Source organism: Gopherus evgoodei, chromosome 1 (genome assembly GCF_007399415.2).
Source record: "Gopherus evgoodei ecotype Sinaloan lineage chromosome 1, rGopEvg1_v1.p, whole genome shotgun sequence".
In the NCBI taxonomy this organism is placed as follows: Eukaryota; Metazoa; Chordata; order Testudines; family Testudinidae; genus Gopherus; species Gopherus evgoodei.
Genome location: NC_044322.1, coordinates 97,427,749 through 97,439,593, shown reverse-complemented (window position 1 = coordinate 97,439,593; position 11,845 = coordinate 97,427,749). Strand labels below are relative to the sequence as shown.

The 11,845-nt window shown below is 44.1% G+C and overlaps 1 protein-coding gene across 2 annotated transcripts in view; it reads right to left on the bottom strand.

The window, feature by feature from the left end:
• Positions 1-925: 925 nt before the first annotated feature.
• Positions 926-11,845, bottom strand: part of FARP1 (FERM, ARH/RhoGEF and pleckstrin domain protein 1) — a 396,739-nt gene continuing 385,819 nt past the window's right edge. For both annotated transcript variants that reach the window (XM_030567707.1, XM_030567716.1), the window contains exons 26-27: positions 8,390-8,541; positions 926-4,299 (exon numbers count right to left, since the gene is read on the bottom strand). In XM_030567707.1, the coding sequence (XP_030423567.1) occupies positions 4,218-4,299; positions 8,390-8,541 (234 nt within the window). In that variant the 3' untranslated portion in view covers positions 926-4,217. The remainder of the gene's footprint in view (positions 4,300-8,389; positions 8,542-11,845) is intronic.

Sequence of the window (11,845 nt, the reverse complement as noted above, 5' to 3'; positions counted from 1 at the left end):
ATCAGTACTAAGACCTACGGTCATATCTGCAGCTGGTGTAAATTGTGGCATAGCTCCATAGACTTTCGCAGAGCTATAATGTACTTTGAGATCTGCCCCTTAGTGTATAGTAATTAAAAACTTAAATACTCTGAATATGAGCTGCTCAACTAGGGGACTGAGCTACCTCTGAAGGCCCCAATAAAATAGACACTGGGCAATGTGTCACATTAAAAGGAACTATTTAAACAAATCAGATTTCTTAGGTTTGTGGATTGGTTTATTGATAAGTTTTTCACTCAGTGCCCAGCAGTTGTAAATAAGATACTTGGCACCATTAAGAGAATGGAAAATAATACTGAGATCAGCATGTGACGCTAATTTTCACTGTGTTAAGAGATCAGATGTGAGAGATTAAAAAAAACTAGTTTGGAAAACAGCAGTGTGAAGATGTATGGCAGATAGCATACTGAGCTTTAAATCTTGACCAAGTTTGAACCCTAGAAATTTGAGAAGCCACTTATAATGGATAGCCATGTGTGCTGTCCCTAAATCTGAATGGCTGGCAGCTATTACCATAGTTTTTTCAGTAAAGAGGCCTTGAGTTTGTACTTGGCTTCCTTCTAAACCAGCCTGAATTTAACTTTCAGGGCACTATGAAAAGCTAATCCTTTTATTCTTTGCCTAGTGTCAGGAGGTTCATGCTGTATTCTGGATATAGGAAGTCTAGTTTACTTTTTAGCAGTATTAAATATTGTTTGTACATTTGCCTAAAGAAGCTATGATGGGTGGATTTTTAAACGTGAAAACAAATTAAATGGAAGGTAGAGAGAATTAGAAGCATTTTGCCCTTTCCCACAATAAATTATCAAAAGGGTGGTTTTGATTTAAAAAAAAAAAGAAGAAAAAGAAAATATCTTTAAGAGCTAGCTAGCTCTTATTATTTTATTGACTGTATAATCAGTAGAGCTCATGATAGTCTGAAACTGAGATTAAAAAGCTGCTTACAATTAAAGAGTTTAAACTCAGCAAAGTGGCTCAACATACATACATCTTATCTTGAAGGGGGAAAGATGACCACTGGAAAGTAGAAAATTAAAATGAGGTGGCTGACAGCGCACACTTGGTCTATCTGCAGTATTGTGTGGATATTAAATGTCCTAGACTCTAAATCGTTTATTGCAATCTTAGTGGTGGATTTGAGCTGTGGTCTCTTGAAGTAAAAGCTAGTGTCATTGTATTCTTAAAGGTACTAAACCTTCCGAGCTATACCAGACTATAGTTTAAAAAGTATCAGTACTAAAGACTTCCTAGAATCTCTCTCACCCCTTACCTAACTTGTCCCAGCAATACTTTTTGCTGTTTGCTAATCTGTGTTAAAATGTTGTTTGGATTTTTCAAACCTGCTGTTGATTATTCATCAGTCTGTGTCTGGTTATTTATTCCCTGTTTCATATCTCTACACACCCATATTCACATTTCAAATAAATTCTGGGACATTGCAATGCACCTTCTTTGCAGATTCCCTAGGGTTGGTGAGTATTCTTCACTTTGTTCTAGGTCTGTAAGGGTACGTCTACACTACCTACTGGATTGGTGGGTAGTGATCAATCTATCGGGGATTGATTTATCGCATGCAGTGTCGCTCGATCTCCAATTGCTTTCCCGTAGACTGCTGAACTCCACCTCGGCAAGAGACGGAAGCAAAGTCGACGGGGGAGCATCAACCATCAATCCCATGCCGCGAGGATGCTAAGTAAGTGATTCTAAGTCAATCTAAGATACGTTGACTTCAGCTACATTATTCTTGTATCTTAGATCGATCCTGCCCCCTAGTGTAGACCAGGCCTAACAGAGAGTCAGTACTGTGGGTTCTCTGAAGTGTTTCTCTGTGGCTTAGTTGCTCTGAATTTGTCTTGCATTTTTTCCCCTTATATGAATCAACCTTTTAAAAATGGTTATATAGTTAACAAATCAACAACCTATAGCTGTAAACATACCTACTGTAATATTTTTAGTACTCACTCTGTACAATAATTCAATATTATCCACTACAGTAAGATAAAGTTTTGAGCTGTTCCACATATCGAGCATGTTAAAGGTAATTGTCTCTAAGGAAAAGCACAGGTAACTGCTTGAATTATCACTTTGAGTGTTTAGCACTCAGTAAAAACTTTTTTCAGGGTAGTTAAAATACATTTTAAGTTAACTTTAAATCACAATTTTATTTACGTAGTGCTAGCTCCTTAGAAATGTAAGATTATAAAACAGAAAGTAAAGAGCATTATTTGAACTTATTTCTTTACCGTGAATGTCTACTAACAAATAGAAAAAAAAATCTCTAGTTTCCTAAAAAATGTATGCCAAAAAAGACAAGTTCAAGGCCTATAACATCCTGGCAGTGAGAACACCACAGACTCTTGCACAAGCTAGCTGTTTATCAGTTTTGTGTTATTATTTTGCAACTAACACTGCCTTCTGCTATAAATCTGGAAAACTGAAATTATTCAGTCATACTATTCTCTGCAATCAGGGCTAGTAGTTTGAAGTCACTTGGGTGGCATTTTCAAAAGGACCCAGTTGTGTATATAATAAGGATTTAGAAGACTGTTAGTCTCTTATTTTTGAAAATGTTTGCATAGGTGTACAAATTAAATCTAAATAACTTTTCAGCATGAAAGCAATTTGGTACTTCTTGGGAGCACTAAAAGATCACTGAAGTTTTTAGGAAAAAAAAGACAAATGACAAAGTTTTGCCTTGAAATTGCAGTATGCTTGATTGTGTTGTGAGGTATTTTATTCCCTTTTGTTGTGAGCAATACTTAAACCATTTTATACATAGTGTAAGGACAAATGATTAACAAATCCAGTAGCTACACAATTAAAAAAAATGTGGTAGAATAATCCCCACTCCTTTCTTTGTGGTTCCTGTATTTATCCAAGCCCCTCTGGCTTCATGCAGTGTTCCCTGAAAGGAGCCCTTAACTGGGATAGAGCTGTGTGTTTTAGTAGGTTGAACCTATGTTTATAATACAAACAACAAAGAAAATTGACTGATTACTGTAGAGTGATTCCTGACATTCTGATCGGACCAATGGATGATCCAAAAATGTTGTTAGATAAAATACATGGATAATTATGGCAAATGGAGTAAATGTCTCAGCTGATGTGTATAGCTTTCACCCTCTATATATAACAAAGTCATAATCTGTTGAGATAGTAGTAGTACCGCTCTAGAGGGACTAGAGTTTCAAAAAAGTTTGTAGGCCACTACAACTCCTCCCTGAAAAATGGAACAATTGCACTCAGATGCAGGCATCATGAAAGCTTGGGAAAGTAGTACCATCAGTTTATAGTGTTTGAGTCCACTTTAATTACCAAAAACACTCTTCAATTTACTCAGTCACAAATAGCTGTGGTTCTTGCAGCATACAGGTTTTGTCAAGTTTGTAAAACAAACAGCAAAACACCACAGCAGCCTTTAATTTCTCTTTGTACACACCATTCACAGTACATTAATAGCCCAAATAATATTGCACCGATCATTTTTAAAACTAGTCATTTTGCAAGTAGTATTCCCTGTTCAAAACTAACAGATACACAATTTTGGTCAACTTGCACCCAGAAAAAGGCAAGATAAATTTATACTACAGATATATGTAACCCCAAAATGAAATGAGATTGGGTGAGCTGTAAACTGTTTCAGATAGAAAATTAGTAATTCCTTGAATAGTATGTAGAAAGATTGAAAAATTGAATCTGAAAATTACCTCACTGCTGTTAGACTGCTTACTGTGTATCTTTATAGTATATACTGTGAAAATCCAGCAGTCTACAGATAGTCATATTAAAAAAGGTTTATGAAAAGAGAGGAAATAGCATTTGCCTCACTAGAGATTGTGAAGTTACAAATTAGTTTGTACTATTTTTCAGGTGCAATCTTTGGGGCAAGGAAATGTCTTTTGGCATTTGGCACTCGAATAAGGACAATATTTTAATACTGGCACAAGCTAAAAAACAGCACACAGAATGACAAAAAATACAGGACATGAAACTAGTTGAAAGGTGTGAAAGGCTTAAGGTTAAATAGCTTTGCTGATGCAATGAAAGTTGCTGCAAAACCATTTGTGGTGCTGTTTTTAAACAGTTGTACTAAATTTTAAGGAAGAAAATATATTCAAATATCCTCTAGAAAAGCAGCAACTGCTAGAATGGTCAGCTTGGTGCGTGTTTAGCCATCAATACACATGAGACTCTTTATGACTTAGAACATGGGTGCGTGAGGCAGAACTGGTGGCACTTCGGATCACTTCCATCCATCTGTGGGGGAAAGACAAAATGAGGTAAATAGCCAAGGAAGGCTTTCTGAAAACGTACGCTGTTAAACTACACTATAGTGTCCATTCTTATTTTCAGGATGTTCTTCCCAATTTACAGTAGCGAACTGGTTTTAACACATGCTCTCCTTCTGACAGGTATCTTGTCAGTCCCATCACTAATTGAGCCGGGTTAATTTGAAGCAGTATGATAGAGAAAAAGTACTTGCTATAGAAGAAAACCAGATGTTTGGTTGGTATAATTCTCAGATATTAGAACAATTTAAGGGATTTTTTTTTAAACAAACACCATGACATGTTCAGCCCACTAGACACACAAAAATTCATAGTAACAATATAATGCTTTAAATAAGACACTCCCAAACTTTGCTGGTTCACGTATCATCTTCTTACACACAACATCTTTGCTTTATCCAAACTAAGTTTATTCTTGGTAAAAGCAAATTCAGTGGAGAGTTGATGTTAGTACCAGTTTTCTAGCCTATTTACACCCTGTCTCTCTTTTGGAGATTTGGAATTGTGGAGTGTGCAAAACTGTGTAGCGTATAGCACAGGGGCAGGCAAACATTTTGGCCTGAGGGCCACATCGGGTTTCTGAAATTGTATGGAGGGCTGGTTAGGGGAGGCTGTGCCTCCCAAAACAGCCTGACATGCGCTGGCCCCCACCCCCACCTGACCCCCCAGGACTGCTGCCCCATCCAACACCTCCTCTCATTTTTCTGCCCCCAGAACAACTGGCCCCTGCCACCCCATCCTGCCCCCCAAGGACCTCTATCCCCATTCCCCATCCTCTGACCCCTATCCACACCCCTGCCTCCTGATCACCCCCCTTCCCACGCTGCCCAGCTGGAGCCAGCCATGCCACCACACAGCACTGAGCACCAGCAAGAGCACGCAGCCCTACTGCCCAGAGCATGGCTGAGGCTGTGGGGGAGGGGCCAGGGCAAGCCTCCCAGGACAGGAGGGTTTGCCCACCTCTCGTATAGCAAATGAAGCAACTAATATTATTTACCTTATCATAGCACCAAGGAGCCCCAGTCATGGACCAGAACCCCACTGTACAAACAAGATGATCCCTGCCCCCAAAGCAGTTATAAAACGAGAGAGACAGCTGGGGTGAAGGCAGCTTAGTTACATGTACGTTGCACAGCTACTGAATGTTAGCTAGGTGGATGGCTATTTTATACTCCATAAATAAAATGTACTGATGCACATTACCCTGCTTGTGTTGGTGCTGCACATTTAGCCAGATAGTTCACTTAAGAACTAACTTTACTTTTATTTCTAGTATATAACTGGAAGTTTGGTGAATAGAGCTTTTGCTCAAAACGTGTGGCAGCTCAGAGAACTAGCTCTCATTTGCTATCTCCTGGTACCCTACTTTGCTACAGCATCTTCAATTTGATTAAGTAGTGCAATGTTCTAATCATAATGAATGCGTTGGCTGTATTGAGTCTTGCAACAGTTCACTTTGCTTGCATTTGACCTAATATCATTGGAATGACCTAGCACAGGCCTTCACAACATGTGGCCAGCTTGGGGGGGGAGGGGGAAGGAGAGTGAGTAGGCAAGCGACAGGTGAGGAAGGGGGGCTGAGGAAGCAAGCAAGCAGGCAGGCAGTTGCAGGGCCGGCTTTAGGAAGTGCAGGGCCCTGGCAGGGATGACTTAAAAAAAGTGGGAAAAAAAGCCTTTCATTTCTTTCATGTATTACTTACTTTCCATAACTATATAAATAATAAAATATTATGTACATTGCATCATATATACTGTTGATTGGTTATTAATGACTGCTGTTTCACATGTGTGGGTCCCAGCTGCTCCCTGCCCCCATCATTGAAGCAGGTGTGCAGGGTTACTGCCCTGGGAACTGCAGGGCACAAGTGGACATGGGGCTGGCTGGAGGTAGGGTCTGGCTGCAGGCAGGGCAGCGGGGAGATGCAGCAGGGGTTGGCAGGGCTGGAGACAGGAGTGAGAGACTGGCTGGCTTCAGGCAGGGGGGTGCAGCAGGGGTTGGATGGAGACAGGGCAGGGTGTGCGCAGCAGTGTGTGTGGGGCTGGCTGGCTTTGGGCAGGGCCACAGTGGTGTGTGGCAGGGGTTGACTGGAGACACGGCAGGGGGTTTGACAGGGACTGGCTGTGGGCACAGGGTGCAGAGCTGGCTACAGGCGGGGAGCGGGGCTGGTGTGGGCAGGGCAGGGGGTGCAGCAGAGGCAGCTGGAGCCCCAGCCCTTTAAATAGCTCCCTGCTATCCCAGGGCTTTGGGGGCTATTTAAAGGGCCCAGGGCTCCCCAGCTTCTACCCTGCCCTGGACCTTTTAAATAACCGTGGGAGCCCTGGGGAATGCATAGGGGCGGCGGGGCTCTGGCGGCTATTTAAAGGACTGGGGTGGCAGAGGCAGCTGGAGCCCTGGCCCTTTAAATAGCCTCCAGCGCCCTGGGGTAGTGAGGGGCTCCGGGGGCTATTTAAAGGCCCAGAGCTCCAGCCGGGAGAGCAGGACTTGCCACGCTACAGCTGGGGGCTCCAACCGGGAGAGCGAGGCCGCGGGGCTTGCTGCGCTTCTGCCTGTGCTTTGCTCAAGGGAGCAGGACCATGGAAGACCCCTGAGCAGATCGCAGCCAGGGACCCGGGGTAAGTTTAAAAACAAAAGAAGTGTCTAAGGCGTGGGGCCCGATTCCTGGGAATCGGGTGAATCGGCCTAAAGCTGGCCCTGGACAGTGGTTAGGGGGCAGGTGAGCTGGCAGCTGGCCCCAGCTCCCCTGAGCCTGCTTCCTCCAAATCAGCTGTTTGTGCAGGAAGCCTGGGAGGGAAGAGAAGCAGTGCAGCAGCTTTGTGCTCAGAGACGGTGCTCAGAGACGGAGCTGAGGTGAGCTGGGGCAGGGGGGCTGCCCGCACCACAGCAGGTGGGTGGGGTGGGGTGTTTACACACAGGGGAACTGTTCCCTACTCCAGCTCACCTACCTCCTCCAGGCCTGAGCGCGAAGCCGCCTCTTGCTTCTCAGCCCTCCCAGGCTTCCCACACCAACAGTTGATTCATGGGAATTGAGGGGGCTGTGAGTTCAGCCTGATATGGTGCTCCAGGCAGCGTGGTGGGGTGGGGGTTTGGATAGGGGTCAGGGGAGTTTGGGGGGGGGTGGATAGGGGTCAGGGCGGTCAGAGGGTGGGGAATAGGGGGGCTGTCAGGAAGGAGGGGGAGGGTGGTGGGGAGCAGTCAGGGGCAGGGGTTCCAGGGGCAGTCAGGGGCCAGGGAGAAGGGTGGTTGGATGGGGCAGGGATCCTGGCTGGGGGTCATCAGGAATGAGAGGAGGGGTTGGATGGGGCAGAGGCAGTCAGGGGACAGTGAAGGGGGATGGATGGAGCAGGCCTCAAGGAACACAGGGGGTCTGATGGGGCAGGAGTCCCAGGGAGTGGGGGTGGGTCATGACCCCCTTGGGAGGTGAGGAGGGAACTGGTGGTTAAGATTTTGGCAGCTCATCACTGGCCAGGGGGTGGGAGGCTGAGGAGGTGAGCGGGCGGGGAGTGAGTATGAGAGCTGGGGGGGGGGGTGAGCCAGCGGAGTGGGGGGGCTGAGGAGGTGGGCATTGGCAGGGGGGCAGGTGAGCTGGGGGGTGGGGGAGGCAGGTGAGCTGGCAGCAGGGGAGGGGGGCTGAGGAGACGTGCTACAAGTTGGTGGCTGACCTGTTCTACTGATCTGGTCTGGCTCCCATGCCCTCTCCAAGGGTTGCAGCTGCCTGGAGGTGCTGCCTTCCACGCCTTCCTCAGTCACACCTCATTCATTCAACAGGGCACTTGATTACAAAGTTGGGGGGAAGATCTTATTCTACTTCTAGCAAAAATACATTTTTCTTTTACCTTAATTATACTACCTTAGGGGCTTGTAACATATTACCAAGGTTCAATACCGCTGTTTTGGCAGGGCAGTGCTAGAGAAGGAGGGTTTGTTTCTGTGGGGTGGGTGGGAGGGGGAGGGTTCGGCCCTCAGCTGTTTTCTTTGGAATAATATGGCCCTTGCTGCTTTACGAGTTGTGCAGGCTTGACCTAGCACAAAGTCACCACTTTGCAGAAAACTGACATACCTTTCAAATGTGTATTCACTTTCAGCCCTGAAGTAGTACACATGGGATTTGAAATGTAACTTGAAAACATAATCTTTGTGAATGTTCTCAGATTCAGACGGAATGGTAAGTGAATACCCCAGGAGAGGAAGGCTGGCTAAAGGATGATTGTCCTAGAAACAAAAGATGAAAAATGCTGTGACATCAAGTGCACTCTGGGTCACAAAACTTCAACTATAGAAACAAAAAAAAATTTCCCACACTTACATGGAAAACATATTTGTTTTATCAACATGTCATGTTGCACTGATGTGGCTTTACTTCATGAGAAGAAATCTATACTGTGTAATGTCAAAATTAACATTCACTCACTTGCTTACAGTACTAAACTTAATCCCCCTATTCTTGCTACATGCAACCTATCTTAAATAAGAGGGCCCTATGCATTTTGTCAAGCTATGATGTTTATTTTTCTGCAAAAGGTTTATTATGCTCAAATAGCCTCATCTCACCAAAAAGGTGTTAGCAGCAATAGAGTGCTGTAGCTGTTTCTAAAGAGAACCGAGCATCAAGTTTCCTTGCATCACTTAAAAGCTACTTTCTAGATGTAAAAATCCTATTGAACTGTCACCTGGAAAGGTAACTACAGGATGTAACAAGCATTTCTTCTTTGAGTATTTGGCTACATGGAGTCCTCTCTAGGAGATTATGCACTAGATAAGAGTCCTTTGGCTGTCAGGGCCATATGTGTGCCCTGCATGTCCTTGAGTCCCTCAAAGGGAGGGATACCTCAGTGGTTTGAGCATTGGCCTGCTAAACCCAGGGTGGTGAGTTCAATCCTTGAGGGAGCCATTTAGGGAACTGGGGTAAAAATCTGTCTGGGGATTGGCCCTGCTTTGAGCAGGGGGTTGGACTAGATGACCTTCTGAGTTCCCTTCTAACCCTCTGATTCTATGAACCAAGGGCATAAAAAGTAGAACATCCCTAAACACCTCATTTCCAGATGGAATATCTCACTCCTTTGCTACCCTGTGGCTATAGCAATTTCTTATTGTTCCTGGTCTAGTTAATAGTTTTTTAGCATAAAGAAAAAAGCTTAAAGTGCTTTAGGACATTTACCTTGGTTCTGAGTCACTGTTCCAGTGGCCAAATCTCCAGGCTCTAAAACTTGTCAGAACAGGTGTTTATAACTGCCTACCTTGCAGAGGCACGTGTCTCAAAAGCCTCTTTTGACACACACCCAAAACATGTGAGAGGCTTGTTTAAATTTTCTTTTGCTAGAGGATGTGATGAAGAGGGGATGTTCGGTTCTGAGACCTTGTCAGAAAGAAGCTCCTACCAACTTCAGAGCTATATTCAATTAGTGCTTCAACTGCCTGTGAGATTAACCTGAAGAGACTCAGGAGCTGGGAGTAAAGAAGACCTGGCTCCTCACTGGCTGCTGCTTCTTTAGCACTGAATGCCTCAGGTCACTCACTGGTTCCTAGTGCCCATAGCAGAAAAGGAGCATTGCTCCGGGCACTCAATCATCCTCCTTGCTATAGGTTAGAAAGTGAAAACATACCAGTCAACTACAGTAGGACTGGCTCTATCTTTGAACAGCTGACTATGACTACTACAGTACAGACTCTGCACTATTCCCCTTTAGCTACAGTTGTCATCTCCCTACTGTTTTCTTCCATATCATTGAGTTCAGTTGCTCCAGTTCCCCACCTTGACAAGAGACGTACACCAGCCCCTATTTCTATTCAGGTACTAAAGCCACCACTATTTCAAGCAAGGGTACTTTTTCTGCATCTGGAGAGCTGATGGTTATGCTGGAACTTGAATCTCCCCTACCTGATATTTCTCTCTTGTCAGTGACTTATCAGTCTCTCTGGAGTGTCACTGGGGACATGCCTGTGCCCTGGGAGCCATCACAATCCCTGTAACTGAGCATTTAAGGGGCAGGATGATCTTAGCTATCTCTCAATTCCTTTAGTAGTAAAAATTCAAAGTTTCAGGATGGCGAGTAGCAGAGCCAGACAGCAGGTCATGGACTCTGCATATACAACATCTTGAAAAACTAGAATTTGAGTGGTTGTCCACACTCATTCCACTTTAGCAAGCAGTAGCCTTGGTTGGAGGTGAGAAAGAGGAGTCTTACTGAAATATTGACTTGAGTTCCACTCTGCCAAAGCTTGCATTTGATTAATTAATGTGTAGACTGAATTTAGAGGAGCGTCCAACATTAAACAGTGTTAAACAAGGTCCAGGGTTTGATATCCTGCTTAGTACCATAGCAAATACACCATTAAAAATATCTTTTAGCCGTTTGTTTCTTCTTTTCTGTATCTTTAACCATTAAAACATTTGAAATGTAAAGCATTAAATAAGGCTTTCATTTTAACAGAAATCCCTTATTCGCTTTTGCTGGAGGGAGTTTTTGAAGGAAAATCTCCCTTCATTGAAAGTCTCCCACATGCTGTCAAAGATGTCCTTTTGAGTAAAAGAAGAAAGCAGCAGCAACAACTCATTTCAGCTTTCGAGTCCAATTCTGTTTCATCCTAGATGGTGATTGAGATACAGCTGGAACTGGTGAGGTCATCTGGATCCCTTACCCTGGCCTGGTCTGGACATCTCTCAAGATCAGCATGAGACAAGTGTGGGGGCCCAAGAGGTGGCAGCCATGATGGTGAAGCTTGCTTCAGTAGCCTCCCTCTGATCTTTCTGCCCTTCTTCCCACAAAGTCTCTTTCTTTAAGATGCCAGAAGGGGCATGATGAATGGAAAAGCCCATCCTCTCATTATTTTGTCCACCAATTAAATCCATTTCTATAAGGCCAGACTTGAGGTAGGTAACTTGGTAAACAAGAAAATGTGGAAACAAAGTATGATCGCACCCCAGTCCTTGACATTTCAATAAGCCACTTCTGTTTGGACTAATTCAGTCTCTCTGAGTCCTTTGCACCTGTTTATAACGTTCTTTATTGAAAATAGCATGATCTACTTTCCATGGTAAATTCCTAAGCAGGACCTGTGTAAGTGCTGGAGACTAAATAAAGTAGAGGTTTGAGTGAAAGAACTTTTGTTTGCCTGCTTGCATGACCTATCTGTCGGCCACATGACTGTGTCCCCATTGATTTATTTCCTCACAAAGAGTAAAGTTACCAAGAGTTTTGGGTTCAGTCAAACCCTGGGTAACATCCTTGCCTGTCAAGGTAATGCATTGGCATAGTATTGTCCGTAAGCACTTACATGGTAAGACCCCAAAAGAGATGTAAGAATGCTCTGCACGCCAAATATCTTGGATTTCCAGCACATTGATATAAAGGGGTAACAAGAGGTGACCACTTTCCACCGTTCTCCAGTAGGTCCTGGTTTGCTCCCCACCCCTGCATGGAAGCATCCATGATCAGAATCTTCAAAGGAAGAGATGCAGACAATGGAACGCCTGTACATATTTAATCCAGTTGTGTTAGCATCATCCAAAAGGAGA